Raw genomic sequence first — 17754 nt, 5'->3', positions numbered from 1 at the left:
AATTTTTATATTGATGATATATTAATGTCAGTCTTTTTGATATATTGGGTAATTTACTGCTTTCTTATTTTGACGTGGCTCCTAGAAAATGTAAAAATGCATGTTTGGCGTGTTCTATTGGACAGCTCTGGTGTCCGAAAGAATATGTAGTTGACAAAGCATGGGAAATTGTCATCAGAGAAGTTGAACATAGGTTTCAGTCCTGGCTTAGCAACACAGAAATTGCTATGGCCTTGGACAAACCACTTAACTTCTCTGCACCTTAGGGTGGTCATTTATAAGGATAGAAGTATATTCATATTTTGGAGTAATTGTGAGAAATAGAGTCAATTTAATCAAGTGTCCAATACATAGTCAGAACCTGATAGTTATTATTTCCCTGAGAAAAGGTCACCTTTCTATGGTGCAATATAAAAAGACCTCTTTCTGTTGTACTTAAACTGCATGTCAGCAGAGAAGTAGGGTAGGGTGCCTTTAAAAACGGAGGAGTGTGTCAGGGGCCAAGTGGAAAGCATGGATGAAGGACAGCAGCAGCTGCTTTGCCAGGCAGGATCCTGTCTGTGTCTCTTATATGCACCTCTGCTTCTCGCTTTTCCTCTGACGTCTGCTTTTTGCAGGCACTGGGTTCTTAACCTTGGAATACATCCTACTTTCATCTCCAAGCCCTTAACCTATCTTCAAAAACGTAATTGCCACTTTTAGAATTCTTTCGATTCTGTGTTAGACTCCTTGGCACGGATGCCCTCTTTCTCAGGATCTTTGTGCCTGAGATGTGCCCTGACGCCCACACTCTTCCCTCTGTGTGACCTCATAGAGCTGATTTGTCAGCCACACCCCAGTGTCTCACCTCAGACTTAGCATGTATACTGTGCTCTAGGAAACTGGGATTATTTTAAAAATATATGACCCTATGCTTTCCTACCTGTGTACCTCAATTTTTGTTATTTTTTCTATGTAGAATGTATAATCTTTTTCTTCAATGAAATGAATATTTCAGGTTATCATTCCATCACATTCTTCTCTATGATCTTTCCTGTTGAGTGGCATTTCTCCCCCAGCATATGGGATGTTCCATGTTCATCTGTTATTGCTCATCATATTCAGACATTTATTATAAATATGTATTTACTTGTCTTGCCACTGCTATTAAATGAATATACTTTAATACACCTTAGAGTCTCCTGTGGCCCTGTCTTTGCATGGAGCCACATTAAAAAAAGTCTCACCTAAAAACCAGAAATAATTGAAAAGTATTCTCAATCTTTACATGTATCTCTTAGAAGATCTAGTTCATAGCCTATAAAAATGCTCTTTTTACCTAATTATTTTTGACTGGTTCTTCATTGTAATCTCTTGTGAACCCTCCCAAACTTTTAGAATCCCCAGTTTCATAGATTTTCTAATTTTCCCCCTAATTCTTAGCTTTTTATTGTGCAAATTGACTTAAACATGTTAACTTAAATTTTTTTTTTTTTGTCTACTTCAACCATTATTTGATTTATTTTCGGCAAACAACCCTTATATTAATTCTTCATAAAAAAAAAACCTTTTCCTCTTACCACTCTAACCTGTGTCTAGATCTGGTTTTCCAATTCTGTGTGACAAAGTCCTGGGAATCCATTGAGCAAAAAGTAAATTCTCATTACATGGTGGGATTGAAGGAAAATTCCTTATAATAAAGGGATGGAGTGGCAATGGGAAAAGGCTGGGAAGATGACACATATCATCACATATCATATGTTCACTGTCACATATTCCAGTTTCTATTAGTCAAAGATTTTGTGGTATTTTTTTTTAATTTTACTACTTACTTACCTAACACAGTGACTTAAACTTTCTAAATGCTCAACAAATATTTCCTAAATAAAAGTGATTATTTACTGGATTTTATTTAGGACCATCCAGGAAAGCAGGTTCTGTTTAAGTTGTCGCTCCCTAGCTATAGCTATTTTTACAAAATTTTTTGCTCTTAAAATTCATGACTATATATTGTTTTATGGATTTTAAAGAACATATGGGATAAAAGAAAACAAAAATTCAACAAGCCAGTCATAATAGTAACACCATCCTACTCAAGGGAAATGTGTAAAGTTAATCATGGTAGCCAGAGTGCAAACTTGTGTTCTGTTAGGAGTAACCTACATCATTTCCTTGGCTGTTCTTACTTTTTAGTTTCATAGTCAAAAAGTACACAATGCTTCTTTAGTTCTGCCAGTTTTCCTGTGTTAATTTGATCACTACTATTTTTCTGTGTTTTCGAAAAGATAATATTCAGGAAAAGTACCTTAAGTTTTTATACATCTACATCAGTGTCCTTTCCTTCTTGATTGTATAAAGACATGTCTCTTGGTCCCTTTGTATTATTTTCCTTTTTTCCATTTCTGCCATTTTGAAGTTCATTATATTCTTTCAGAACTCTCATTTCTTTAGCCTATGAGAGTACATTAGTTGTTATTTCTGCAAAGCATATTCTTAGAAATTTCAATTCCCCTTGTTTAACGACCAAGTCTCCCTAGAGATCTTGCTCTCTGACTAGTATGTTGCTTAGGCTGGGAATCTATGATATAATTTCCTTTTTTCTTTTTTTAGTCTATTCCCAATTCTAACAAACTGAAGGGAATGCCAAATACCTTTACCAGGTCACTATTTAGCTGAATGACTTACTCTAATTTGCTCATTTATTTATACATTATCCTATTGGACATTTCATTTCTGTATGCCATATCAAATCTTGTGTGTTGTGTAAATGTGCAGCATACAGTTTGAAAGTCAAATTTAAAAATAGTTACATTAATGGGCCACCTGGAAGGCTCAGTTGGTTAAGCATCTGACTCTTGATTTTGGCTCAGGTCATGATCTCAGGGTTGTGAGATGGAGCCAGCTTAGGCTCCCTGCCAGGTGTGGTAACTGCTTGAGATTCTCTCTCTCCTTCTGCCCCTCCCCATTTCCTCTTTTAAAAATAAATTAAATTAAATTAAAAAATAAATAAAAATATTTACACTATTTCATAAACTAGAAAAAAATTAAGCTTTTACATTCTGTAAGGCAATATTATACAGGCTTTACTATTTTCAACTCTCAACTTTATCTCTGTATTGCATTTTCCCTAATCAATCTGTGTGTACTTTTGTTTCTTATCTACCTTGTGAACTTCAGCAGGGCAGACATTCATTTACAAATTTACTGAGTATTAATAGACAATGAGGAGACAGAGAAGAACAAAACAGGGCTTTTCCCTGAAAGGGCTCATATTGTAGTTGGAGAGATACACATGTAAAAAATAGCTATGATCTAACCAGATACATTTGCAGACCAAGTGTTAGGGGATCAAGGAGTATAGAATAGCTATTTCCTAGGGTGGGGCTTGGGAATGAGGATGCAAGTCAAAAAGGCTCTTTTTGGGTAAAGTGGGACACAATCTGAAAGGACAAATGAGAACTTGCTGTCAAGCATGAAGAAGAACATCTTAGGAACAGGAAAACAGTAAACACAGAACAAGGAATTATATAAAAATAATATGTGGCACTTATACCAAAAAGTTTTTTGTCTGGCTAAATTTAAGGATTCTTTTTTTTTTTTTAAGTTTAGGGGAGTGAAATGACCAGACTTAGGTATTAGAAGGATTCATTTGGATGTGAGAATGCCAGAGAAGGCAGGTCCTGATCAGCAGGTTATTGCATTATATTAGGTAAGTGATGATTTAAAGGGTTATAATGCAGACAAAAAGAAATGGGACGTTTCAAGAAGAATTAGAATTGATGAAGTGAAAAACAAATTGGAGGAACAAGAGTTAAGAGAACTGTAAGAATTATAAGATTGCTGAGAAATCAGTGCTTCCATTATATGAGATCGGCAGCATATGAAGAAAAGTAGTTTTGGGACTGGAGCCATACACTGGATTTAGTGTTGGAATGTTGAATTTTAAGATGCTTCTGGGAAGTCCATATTGAGCTGTCCAGTAAGTTGGGTGATCAGGAATGACCTTTGGGATTCATCACAGTAAAACTGGTGATTGATGTTAGTCTAGAAGAGGTCATGTGAACACTGGGATTAGAGAGGGGTAAAGATAGAATCCCAAGGAACCACAGTATTTAGTGGGGAGGTAGAGAAGGAGGGATTTGTCAAAGAAAGGAGTTGCCAGAAAAAAGGAACAAAGGATTAAATACATTCATACATACACCAGGGGGTGGGGGAATGGAGTAGGAAAGTAAAGGAGACATCTCAAAAAAAATCCCATGGTGAACAGGATTAAATGCCATAAGATAGGCTTGTAAAACATACACAAACTGTCCATTATATTTGACCACTGGAATTGATATATTCACTTAGTTCTAATTCAGAGAACTAGAGTGGGACTGGGTACAAAGAAGTTGAGTGGTTTTGCTTATACATGGCTACTTTGAGAGAAACTAGTGATACTGTTGGCAGTCATCCTGGAGTATAATGGAATACAGAACTCTAAAACATCACAAGCTAATCTTGCCCATCTCTGGATGTCCAGGCTCCAGGCTAATGCCTACATATGTGCAACCACCCCTATGAAGAAATGAGGATTATAGGACCTGGACATGTAGCAAATATTATGGGGAGAATGTGGTGGAAGAGAAAAGACACAACCATATATGGTGGAAGATGTGAACCTGAAGAACGTTTTTCTTGGGATACATAGATTCCATCCTTAATGATACAGCTAAACCCTGCCAAACTATCAATTAGAATTATAGAACCATTAAATTTTACTTTGGGAGAAGCTTGAGTCCTCTGGAACATCATCATTTTTTAATTTCCACGTTGACTGGGGTTTTCGTGACAATTCTAAAAGTCCAGGAACTACTTAAGATGTTATTGGTAATAAAATGTAATTGTAAGTCAAATTGCAAAAGGATAAGAAATAAGGAGGAGAAACAAGAAAACAAGAGCAAAGATTACTATTCTTTTTTTTTTTCATTTTTTAAAAAAGATTTTATTTATTTATTTGACAGAGATCACAAACAGGCAGAGAGGCAGGCAGAAACAGAGAGAGGGGGAAGCAGGCCCCCCACTGAGCAGAGAGCCCCACGCATGGCTTGATTCCAGGACTCCGGGATCATGACCTGAGCCGAAGGCAGAGGCTTTAACCCACTGAGCCACCCAGGCGCCCCAAACATTACTATTCTGAGAAATATAAGTAGTGAAGTTAAAAGCGAAACTAAGGACTTGAGCTCATTTGTAGAAAAGGGTGAAGTCAGTGAAGAAAAAAAGGATAATTAACAGACCTCCTGAAAGAAAATGGTTTAAAAATGTCAGATGACTTGGGAGACCGGGGTAGCTCAGTTAGTTAAGCGTCTGCCTTTGGTTCAGGTCATGATCCCTGGGTCCTGGTTGGAGCCCTGCTTCGGGCGCCTGTTTCTACCTCTCCCTCTGACCCTCTCCCCTGCTCATGTGCTGTCACTCTCTCTCTCACTCAAATAAATAAATAAAATCTAAACAAAACAAAACAAAACAAAAAAAGTCAGATGAAAATCTACATTTTAGACAGTAGTGGGGAAACTTCCTCTATCCCCAGGAATAGGGTGAAAAAAGAGAGCTTCATAGCACTCATGTCTAAAATGCAGTTAGAAACAATGAATAAACATTATTAGAAACTTTTTAGTCATTCTGAAGGCAAGTAAAGTGAAAGCAGATGGTTTGATGGGTTCTGATTGGGCAGAGATGACAGAAAGACAAGAAAGTAAGATAATCAGGAGCACTGAGGAGGTTAACAGTGGATTTCAGAGTGGGAGGAGAGCTGCTATGGAAAAATTCATCTTGATATAATCAGAAAGTAGATGTGGTACATACTAGAAAGTTAACCAGTTATAGTCAGAACGTTTTATTAATTTTGACTTTATAGTGAGAGATGGCCAGGATCCCAAATCCCCACATTCTGGCCTAGATAGAGGCAACAAGTATACAAAGAGAAGAAACACCAAAGACAATAAGAACTTGTTTTGCGTGGCTAGCATTTTGTGCCAAATCCCTGTGTAGTATTTTATCCTTGTGACCTAAATAACATGAACCTAAAGATCTGCACCGTCTTTTACCCTGTCTGCTTAAGACCTTGTCTGAACTCAGGATGTTATTTGATGCTTACTTTCTCCTGGGTCCCACCTTGGATTCTGCTTGGTCTTTCCCTCCCTTTATGTGATTGAAGAGAGAGCAACAGCAAAATAAAAGAAGTTAAACCCTCTGCTTTTTCTACCCCAAGATGTTATTCTTAATAGGGTAAAAGCAGGGGTGTCTGTGAGCACTCCATTTTTGTTACTGACTCATTTTAAACCTTTTTAGTGGCATAAACAGAGCTGGTGCATCTGGAAACTGAATTTTTTCTTAATCAGTGGTTCTCAGGTTGTGAGGGTGAGGGTGGGTTAGGAAAAAGATGCCAGAGTTACATAGGGAGTGTTTTCAAGGTGGAAGAGTGTGCGTGTGTGTGTTGGAGCACGCATGCGCGCGTGAGAGAAACAGAATGTATATAGGTGGAGGAAGGAGTGTTGTAAAATTTTCAGGGGATTCTGATAAACACTGGTCTTTCTTCTGATTGAAAATCAATGCCCTGCAGACGAGCAAGTAAGAACCACAGGAAGACAGTGGTGCTTACAATTTAAGATTTGACTCTGGTAGATGATGAAGTCCAGGAAGTGGGCTACCAGAGTGGAATGGAGGTAAAAATTTTTGGAGTAAAGGGCCAGAAAATGTGAGGCCAGAATGTCCTGTATGTCCACCACAGGATGGCTGAGGCTTGAATTTCTCCTTCTCACTCGAAGCACTTTCTCAAGCACCAAATACATAGTGTATGTTCAATAAATACTCTTAATAGACTGTGCACATTTCAGAAAAAATGTATTACTTTTAATATCAATTATGTGAGCATGCAACATTACTAAATACAAAAGTCATACAAGCTCACAAATGACTTCAGAGACTGCCACTCTTTGATTAAAGAACAATTTGGGGCCTATTAAGACATCATAAATTATAGATGGCTTCCTGTTTTTACCTGATAACTACACATTGTCTTCCTACTATGACAAGCTTTACTCAGAAGCTAAGCTACCTGGCAGTGACATTTGTTTACCCATTATTGCTTCTCTGAAGAGAAAGAGCAATATCATTCATCTTATTAAATGGTGCACTTTTACTGCAAGTTTAGGGCATTTACAGTGAGCAGTTCTTGGGACATCACCTAAAACCTGAAGACTGCTTGTTATATATTGGAAAAACATTTCTATGAATTATGAGAACAGTATGTTGGCATAGGATGTTTACAATTGATAAAGGTAAATTTGACAAGTTCATGCTTACTACAAATGAGTAAAACTGAAATTTTCGTACTTTTAGTTAATTAAACAAAACAAGTAGCATGGAACATAAAAAAAAAAAAAATCTGAACCATGCTAAATTTATAGACTATATGCCAGAAAGGTATTCTGAAGTATAACACACACACAAAAATAAACTCTAATTGAAGTTCTTTCGTTCTTTTCTTTTGAAATACACTTTCTATGATCTGGTCACATCTGTGTTTTTACGCATCTAAGTAACCTTGAGAAAGACAATTCCCCCTTCTGAGACTCTGCTTCCCTCTATAATATATGGAGGATGAACCAGTTCATCTCTAAATGTTCCCTTACAAATAAAGATGCTCTATAATTGGCTTTAATTTTATGGCCTGTGCAGTAGAAAGCTCCTTGGAAACCGACAAAGATAGGTTCAAATCTTAATTTCATCACTTATTAGCTTTTTAAACATGGGAAAGTTATAACTTATTGAGCCTTAATTTCTTAATCTGTGAAATGGGATAACACTACCTCTTTAATTAAACTCTCTGAGAAACAATTAAATTGGAGAAAATGTGCTGGAAAGTGATTAGCATAATGTTAGTTGGTTAGAGGGCATTCAATACATATTCTCAAACCTAATGTCTTGGTTTTCTACCTTTTCATTTTCTCCTTAAAAATTCAATTCCATGTATATTATTGATTTGCAAGTAAGAGATTACAATACAATTTGGAAGACACTGTGAACTTTTGCTGAGCAACATTTGTAGGATATGGATATTTTGGAAATTAGATTTTTATCTTCTAGCTTGGGACTCTCTCTGGGTTTTAATATAGCAGACAAAGTAGCAGTAAGAGGTCAAAATAATTCAAAAGCTCCATATGACTTTGCAACTTATCACTATTATATATTCAAAGACAAGCATGACACCACATGCATTAATAATAGTATATCACATAGGAATATAAAGTCTCCACATACACTCAGCACTAGTCCTAAACTTTACAAAATCACATGTAATCAATTTGGAATTCCACAACTTTAAGGATGGAGAGAACTTTACCTAGATTCACAAGAAAGCTATGAAGATAGTAAATGAGGATATTGAAAAAGTGATTTTATGGGTTGGATATTTTAAATGAACTACCAGAGATTGTCTAAAAATGTCTCAGGAACCTTTCTTCCCACTTGTGAGTCTATTAATAGGTGGAATTATTTGAATTTTAACTGGGCATTTTGGACCCCAACTGGTTAGAATGAAGTACTCTAATATTTACTCTTCTATTTTCTAAGAGACTCACCCTATAACATTTTTTCTAGTAATACATGATGAGGACCAAATGATACCCATGCCCTTATCCTACTCATTTGGGAAGTACTGTAAGGAGAGATGAGGGCAGACTGACCTTTCATCCTATAGGCAGCTATGGAGGAGGGCTTAGTTCCTGGTACATCTATGGAGATTATCTGTGGAAATGCTGTTTAACCTACCACAAATGGGACTGTATCTAAGACCTCAAGGATAATTTAAGTGGGCTCTTTATTGTAAAGGGTCTTCCTGTTATCTGTTATTTGTCCAGTAATCCATGAGCCATGGGCATATTATCGGTTCCTTATTTATTACTACTGATAAATGATTTTATAATACTGACCAATGGGATTACACAGCTCACAGAAACTTCCCATATAAGAACCATGATGTCAAAACACAGCAGAGGCTATCAACAGTATTAATGAGGATTTTGTTAGCTTCTAATGATAATTATTATTGTATCAGAATGCAATTCACACTAATTATTAGTAAAAGTTTACAAACATTAAAAAGTGCATAATAACATTTGTATCTGATAGGGCTGAAAAAAGACATGAAAAACACAATGCAAGGGCTTTACTTTTGTGATTGGTGTCCACATGATTGCAAGATAATTTTTTCCATCTGTTACAGCTCCATGCTGATAAGTTGTCCTCTCAATTTAAATAGTAGCATACAGCATTGAGTAATTTGATTCCATTAGAACAAAAAGTTTCCTGTTCTTAATATTATCTTATCTTTCCCACCATCCTGATTCTCTAAAATTCTCATAATTAAAAGTTTTTAAAAATATATTAGTTGGGAAAAGTTCTCCAATTGAAAATAAAACAAAATATGCATATTGGATTCTGGTCTATACAGACATCAAACAGACTGAATTCAAGTAAAATTCACATTAGCGGATATTTTCAAATGCCTCTATAATAAAGCAAAAAAGTCTTGATGAATTGGTTAGATTTAATTCATCAACAGTGGATCAAGGGGAAAGATTAAGTTAAAAAAAAGTATGATCTGTCCTGTGTACACCACCACACTGTGGAGAAGGAAAAAGGCAGCCCTTTTAAAAATGAGTGGTATAAAAATTCACAGTAACATACATTATTTTTGTTTCTCATGAGCAATCAAAGAAGGGGGCAGTGCTGAGCGCGTATACTGTACAATACAAAACAGTGTAAATAACACAGCAGGAACACACAGATACATAATGCTAAAAACAGTGCTTTCTGGATGGTTCTTTTACTGGGTGAATACTTAGACCAGAGATATTTAAACTCTGGGGTTCAACCAACCCTTTGCAATTAGACACAATTAAATCCTCTGACATTTTGAGGGGCCAGATGCTGCAGGAAGAATCATCATCTAGGTCAGTGCTACTCTCTACAAGCATTTTATCATATGGTCAAGTGAAAGGATCCATACAAAATGACATCCAAACACAAGCCACATGATTTCAACCATTGCTAATGACAGAGGTAGAGAAAAGTCTGTCTGCAGCCACAGCCTCTGCCCCCATTTTTGACATGATAATGAGCAGATTCCTATAATGCAGCACAGCTACTTTTTTCCCCCCTCTTTCACTCTCGGAAACAAATGCATTCCAGCCAGGCCTGGAGATTTGAGACATTGTCAGGTGTTGCTGAAGTTATCAAAGTGGGATGTTAGCTTTCAGATTTTGCTGCTTCCCCCTGGGCTTCCCCACTTTGTTCTGTGGAATTTCGTTGTGCATCTTCTTCACCTTCTGTAAGAGACAATAAAAAAAAAGGATAAAGGCAAAAGAAAAACTATTGCCTATATTTACTGACTCTTAATATATCATATTGGAAATTTCAGAAATACTCAAAAAGTCTGAAATTCTCATAGAGACAGGTATATTTTATTGGTAATCAGTTCCTCAATTAGTATTTTTTAAGGTTGGCTAATTCTGGTTCTATGAACTTGGGACAGCATGGCACAAAACAAAAGAATAGCAATTTTTACAATGGTCAGTGATGATTTATGCTAGGAAATCTCAAAGCCAGATCATGACACTTCTAGTTTTACGGGTTACAGAAATCAGAAGTGATTTTAGACAGAAATCGAAAGTGGGAAGCGTTTACCTTTTCACTTCTTTCTTATTTTAAGAAATAATTAAAAATTGCATTTTACATTATTTATAGTACTTGTTGATAACCCATCTGATTTTTTAAGAGTTTTAGCAAAATATTTTTGGGTGTTCAATATGTAAACTATATCAATGTTTGTTGAGTGTTTGTTACCATAATTCAAATGAACAGAGGTGAGTGGGCTGTTCCATTCTTTGAATGGAAATGTTGAAAGGCAATTTCTCCTTTGCTCTTAACAAGTATACACAAAACATTTCACCAGACACCATACTTTAGGGAAATTAAAAGCTATTCTACATAAATACATATATTTTCTTTTTCTTTTTTTTAAGATTTTATTTACTCATTTGACAGAGAGAGATCACAAGTAGGCAGAAGGCAGGCAGAGAGAGGGGGAAGCAGGCTCCCTGCCCAGCAGAGAGCCGACCCTGAGATCATGACCTGAGCTGAAGGCAGAGGGTTAACCCATTGAGCCACCCAGGCACCCCAATACATATATTTTCTGTTTCTAAAGGAGTTCTCTGGGTATGACCAGGCATATATATATGTATATATGTGTATGTGTGTGTGTACATATATATACATATGTGTATATATATATGTATATATATATACAGTTCATAAACTACTTTCACAGCAATAAACAGCCTCCCAAGATGTGTAGATGTATAGATGGCCTGAATCTGAGATGTGTAGATTCGCATTCAACAAAAATTTGAATAACAGGAACAGCTTTTGGTAATCAAAAGAATGAAGTCAAATTAGGGCAGGTACAAGACAGTAGAATATTTAAGGATGAAACTGACTGCATAAATACAAGATGAGGACTTTGACTCTCATGAGGTTTGGGGCTTTTTAGGTGTCTCGGAACACTTCTCAGCCCTTAGCATAAAGCTGCAATTGCAAAGCCGTTGCTAAATACATGCTTGTTAACAAATTAAGGTAAACATGGGACAGCAATATTGTGGAGTATAAACTAAAAAGAAGTTGAAACATTCATGAGTTACAGAGGAAGTCTCTCCCACAACTCAGCTATTGATATTTCATTTGTCATTTATATATTTGTCAGTATTTCAGTTATTATTTTTAGTTCTTTGTACTTAGAATAATAAAAAAGTTATTACTATTTATATTTTGCCTGGCCCTGGACTTTAGGATTAGAAGACAAACAAAAATTTCTAGGAGCCTGGAGAATAGCAATTAAAATCTAGAAATGTTTAGAAAAAAAGACATTTGATAGCATAAAGATATTTTAATTATTCTAAATTGTTTAATAATACCATTAATATAAAATATAAAATAATTTTATTATATTTATTAATAAAAATCAATTTCTTCCATTGTTATATAATAATTTAATATATTCTCTTGTATAAGATAGGTCTTGATGCTGATGAGTCTCAATTTCAGGGAAGACAAAAAAAGAAGAAATGGAACTGCTCTGTTAATAATATTAGGGGTGTCTAAAATTAATGCAGATTAAATAGAATATTAATATATAAAGAAAAATATAAGTCTTGGGTTGACTGGGTGGCTCAGTGGGTTAAGTCTCTGCCTTCGGCTCGGGTCATGATCCCAGAGTCCTGAGATCGAGCCCCACATCGGGCTCTCTGCTCCGCAGGGAGCCTGCTTCCCCCTCTTTCTCTGCCTGCCTCTCTGCCTACTTGTGATCTCTGTCTGTCAAATAAATAAATAAAATCTTTAAAAAAAATATATATATATATATATATAAATCTTATAAAAGAAAATTAGCAAACTCTCAAAGACCACAGAAAAAATTTTACTTGCCTCATCCCACCAAATTGCAATAATTTCCTTAACCCCTTCTGAGAGTTGCTCTGATAAGTAACTTCTGGTAATAAATAGTAGGGAAACAACAAAATCTAAAATATACATAAGTCTGTATATTCCAAGGTGTCAATGTTAAAGGTTTATTTTCAGTTTGAATTTGAAAAGACCAATATGTGACTTGCTGACCTTTAGCCACTGAATAAAGTACTGTCCCTAGGTATGTTAGGGTAACATTGTTAAACTGTTTCATTAACATATACTCTGACTCAGTTTTCCAATAACTGGAAAGCTTTGCCATAAAAATTCTAATAGCAAATTAGTACTGAGTGGTTACCATGAGCCAGAAACTGATAAGTGCTTTTCATGTATCCAACACTGTGGTTCCTTAATCGTGAACTCCTTTTTTTACTTTTAAAGGTTATTTATTTTTTTTTACAAGATTTGTTAGGAAAATACATCCACTTTTAAATCCTGCAAAAGCAATGGCATTCTTTTAAATACTCAAAAGTACTTTGATATTACAGTCTTGTTTTACTTTTTCATTGGTACTTGGGTAAGAAGAATGCAAAGTCAGGTAATAAGACAAATTTTCCACAAACCCATTCTATCATGAAAAGAAAACTGAGTGACCTTTTTACTGAAGATATTGATGTAACAAACAATTTTACTTCCATTTTCAATAAAATTGGTCCCAGAGAACTTTTCCTTTGAAATGGCCAATGTTACTGAAGGTGGGAGTTCCTACTTTGTTAAATATTCTATGTAGAAATTTCAGAGCTTTTATAGATTAGAATTTTTTTAAAACCCATGTGCTTTATTGATTGCATTAGTAATAGAAGATTAAGAATTCTGCATTTGAGTGGGAAACCCTATACAGAAAAGTCACTGAACATGGAGTAGGAGTGATTAAGAGATTAGTCACTGACTTTTTTCTTGCCTTAGACTGTTTGTAACGCTATTAGATTACTTTCAAAGGTGGTTTTTCATGTTTTAATCCTCTTCGGTGAAATGCTACAAATAATCCCACCTTGGAAGAAAGATGTGTGTCAAACAACTCACCTGTCTTGTTGATATCAAGACCTGCTAATTTCAAGGCTAATTCATTGCTGTTGCCACTTGCAGAGGAAACCAGGATATCATGTATTGCATTTCTTCTACCTGTTCTTCCTGAAGCAATGAAATCTGCATATGTAGTTTCCACATCAGTCATTGCTAACAAATATCCACATAGCAGGGACTACAAAACAAAGAAAAACTTATAGGTAAATATAATGTTGGTCAATAACATTTCACAAAGACACTTGTTAAATTACTGGCCTACAATATGCATGTGAAATGATTGTCTTGCTTACATGTCTACAAAGCAAGTAATGCTTTAATCCTTGATCCAAGGTCAGTGAATTTTTTCTGTAAAGGCCTGATAGTAAATAAATTAGGCTTTGAGGGGTATATGGTCTCTAATCCAACTACTCAATTTTGTGGCTGTAGTGCAAAAATAGTCCAAGTAAAATATGTTAAATAAATGTAATAAACGGTGTTTGGAAAAATAGCAATAGGGCCAGATTTGGCCTGAAAACTGTAACTTGTGGGCACCTAGTTTAGATCATAAAATTCTCCTTCTCTAATACCATTTTAGTCAGTCTTCAATTGCAGAGAGAAGAACTTGAGATTGGTAGCATACCAAGGTTGAGGGTGGAATGGAGTGGTCCATCCTAGAGATAAGCTGAATGCAAGTACTTTGTCTGCAGAGTCTAAGAACAATAATGAAGTTTACCAAAATTTAGTTTGCTTTTTATTATCACCATATACCAGCAATTCTTATTTTATTTTATTTATTTATTTGAGAGAGAGAGTATGCAAGCAGGTGTTTGGGGCCGAGGGAGAGGGAGGGGAGAAGCACACCCCCGCTGACCCTGGACTCTGACACAGGGGCCGATCCCAGGACCCTGAGATTATAACCTGAGCCAAAGGCAGATGTTTAACCAACCGAGCCACCCAGGCACCCCCCAGCAATTCTAAGCAATGTCAGTGACCAAAGAGCTACTTCGAATCCAGGGGGATGGTTCCCTGTGGTCCCCTTTATTAAGTGATTGCTTGAGGGAATAACAATCTTTCTTGACTGAATCTTTGAAATAAAATATTCAAGTTTAAAAAAGATTCAATGATGGGTGCCTGTGTGGCACAGTTGGTTAAGTCAGACTCTTGATTTCAGCTCAGGTCATGATGTCAGGGTTGTGAGATCACGTCCTACATTGGGGTCCATGCTGGGCATGGAGTATGCTTTAGATTTTCTCTCTCCCTCCCTCTCTGCTCCCCCTCCAAAAAAGGAGCCCATGAAAATGAATCTTCCAAAAAAATATTTTCAAGGTAAAATAGGATATATGTATTAAAAAAAAACCAAATACAAATCTTTGGTTTTTTCTATATTTAAATTTATGTCCTTCCCTAAAAGTCAAAAGAAGGATGTATAGCAAGATAAGAAAAAAATACATTTATTGTTGCATTAATTTATTTGAACAGAACTTTAAAATAATTTCCTCCTATTCCTAAATATTCCAATCACATTTTATTGTACTTTAAGATTAAAAACAGATCAATAATCAAGAGAAGGTATATTTTCAAAATATAAGAAATATGGGGGAAGCAAAAATGGTGGAACCCATACATCATCATGGGCATGCACATTTGCACTCTGAAATAACTTGATAACTTGATTTACACTGCAATTTAGGATGGCTGTCAGTAGCACATTCTTTTAGGCTGATTTCCCCTAATGCATACTGATGAGGGAGCTATTAATTCAATCTAGAGGAAACTTTTATATTTTTTCTTCTTTAAGAGGAAGATGAAAAGGAATGAGGGGGTAATACCATAATACACTTTTGAAATAGAAAATATATCTATACTATATGCTTACTGTGACTATATTATCGATAACATTGGTTTTCATTCATTTAGCTATATTTACCATTATTTTAAAGGGAATATGGTAATGGCTATTATTTTATTTAAAACTTCAAAATGCTCTTCAGAAGATCCTGGGTTTAGTCATTGGGTGACTTTTGGAAAATCACTTGAACCTCCTAGACTTCCATTTTCTAATAAGTAAGGGGACAGCTGAAAGGCATGATGAGTAATGCTACTTAAAGTGAAGATGTAAAAACAATCATCACTTAAAACTACCTCATTTCTAAAATTCTGAATTTGGAGATTCCTTTCGTGGCCTTAACCACCTATCTCTTCTTCTTAATGACTCTGTTCTTCGCACTGGTTATGTTTTTAGTTCTTTTAACCCTTTTTTAGCTTCCTCCAGGTTCAGTCTGGATCAACTGCCAACCAATTTCATGTAACTTTTTTTTTTGGCATCAAGAAGTCCCTTTGACTTACTGTCACCTTGATCTTCCTAAACCTAGGAAAACAACATCGTGCACTTTATCTGATCTCATTAACTGGGTAGCTGAGTGTTACCAGAAAAAGTCACAAAATTGTGCCAGTTGGCTCAACTAGAAATTTTTGACTCTATTATTAGTATATACTCTGAGTTGTTCAGAAATTCTTTTTTTCACCTCTCGTTGACTCTTCCTTATGCTTTTCTCTGTGGGAAGAATTCCAAATGCTTTCCAGGCCACACAGCCAGATACCACTGCCTTAAGAGATGACTTTACATCTTCCTTCTCTGAGAAGATACAGGACATCTGCTGCATATTCTCTTAAATTTCTTCCTCTCTCAAACACATTTCTCAATAAAACACTATTCTTTCTTTCCTAGACGAACTAGCTTCTTTCTTTCTAAGGCATGCTATTGATTCTATTTCCTGCTGCCTCCTGTAGCTCCTTGCTCCCCTTCCCTTATTTGCTTTCCTCAATAATTTGAGTCTTCTTTCTCCTCTGCATTTCTCCTGTAAGCCTGTAAGCATGTTCAAGTCCTCTTACTAAAAAAGCAAAACCAGAAAATAACAAAAAACCAATCATTTAACCAAATATTCTTTATTCAATTTTCATACATCTTTACACAACCATCTTTTTCCTTTATTAAATTTCTCAGAAAGGTTCAGCTACTTTTATTTTCTCACTTTCTTTGAACAACCCTTTAAAAAGTCTGTATTCCATTGGCTTTTACGTAGTATGTTTTATGGCGATTACTTTCTTAGAGATCACTAAAATGATTTGTATTAACATTAAGTGACTGCTTAATTATTACATTTCTTGTAAGTGCCCATCCTGGTTTGGTCTCTCTACAATACATGACATTTACAGTTACATTCTCCTCGAAAATCTCTCCTAGCACATATTGCAAGCTATAGAGGCAAGAATATTACAGGTAGTGTTATAGGTATTATTATAGCTATCTGTATTCAAATCTAGACTTTCCATTTAGTTGTTATGCTATATCTAAAATTTCTATACTCACTGTTTCATCTATAAATTGTGATAAATATTCTTAGCTCTCAAGGTAGCTATGAGAATTCATTTGGATTATGTATCCAAAAAGCCTAATAAATGTTAAGCATATGGTGGGTGCTGATAAAAAACAGCAACAACAATAACAGCAACAACAGTAAGAACAACAACAACAACAACAACAAAACACAACAACTGTCACTTTACTATCCTGGTTCTATCCTATTTGACTTTTGTATTCTTCACAGATTTCTCTTCCTGGGGACATTTTATAGGAATTTAAGATCAGTCCTTGACCCTTTTTCTTTCTCTCCTTTCTAACTTGAAAAACTCATCTAATCCACGGCTTCTAATTCCTCACAATGGATAATGCAAAAGTATGCATCTCCTCTTGAGACTGTTTCCCCAAGCCCCTCTCACACAAGGGCAACTGCCTGCTAAATAGATATTTTCACCTGCTTTTGCTTAAGCATTTCAAATTCAATAAAACAAAACAAAATGACAACAGAACACTGAATAACCTGGCCTTACTAATACACTATGTTGGAGCATACTTTTGCCTATTTCTCTCACTTGATAGCCATGTCTAATCACTTGCCAGGTATGTTGATTTGTATTGGATGTCCCTCATATTTACTGCCTGTAAAGCACAAAGCTCTTCCCAGGATTATTGCTGAGTTTTTCCATAATCTGGAAAGAACCCTCTTTTGTTGCTTTAACTTCAATCACTAGCTCTCATACTTGGTATGTTGCAGAATAATGTACAATATTTTTCCAGAGATGCTCTGCGGCACTACTGCTCAAGTCTGTGATTCTACCTGGAATGCCTTCCTCTGACAAACTTGCTTGTTG

The 17754-nt window shown here is 35.7% G+C and overlaps 1 protein-coding gene and 1 long non-coding RNA gene across 3 annotated transcripts in view; one reads left to right on the top strand and one right to left on the bottom strand.

The window, feature by feature from the left end:
* The window catches only part of LOC116574784, a 107655-nt gene that overhangs the window by 42289 nt on the left and 47612 nt on the right, over positions 1 to 17754 (top strand). The gene's annotated exons all lie outside the window — the stretch shown is intronic.
* PKIA (cAMP-dependent protein kinase inhibitor alpha) overlaps positions 5837 to 17754 on the bottom strand; it is a 92773-nt gene continuing 80855 nt past the window's right edge. For both annotated transcript variants that reach the window (XM_032315586.1, XM_032315585.1), the window contains 2 exons: positions 13561 to 13738; positions 5837 to 10346 (listed from right to left, as the gene is read on the bottom strand). In XM_032315586.1, the coding sequence (XP_032171477.1) occupies positions 10267 to 10346; positions 13561 to 13711 (231 nt within the window). In that variant the 5' untranslated portion in view covers positions 13712 to 13738 and the 3' untranslated portion in view covers positions 5837 to 10266. The remainder of the gene's footprint in view (positions 10347 to 13560; positions 13739 to 17754) is intronic.

Source organism: Mustela erminea, chromosome 16 (assembly GCF_009829155.1).
Source record: "Mustela erminea isolate mMusErm1 chromosome 16, mMusErm1.Pri, whole genome shotgun sequence".
Lineage (NCBI taxonomy): Eukaryota > Metazoa > Chordata > Mammalia > Carnivora > Mustelidae > Mustela > Mustela erminea.
Note: the sequence above shows the minus strand (reverse complement) of the source record. Positions and strands in the feature narration are given on the sequence as shown.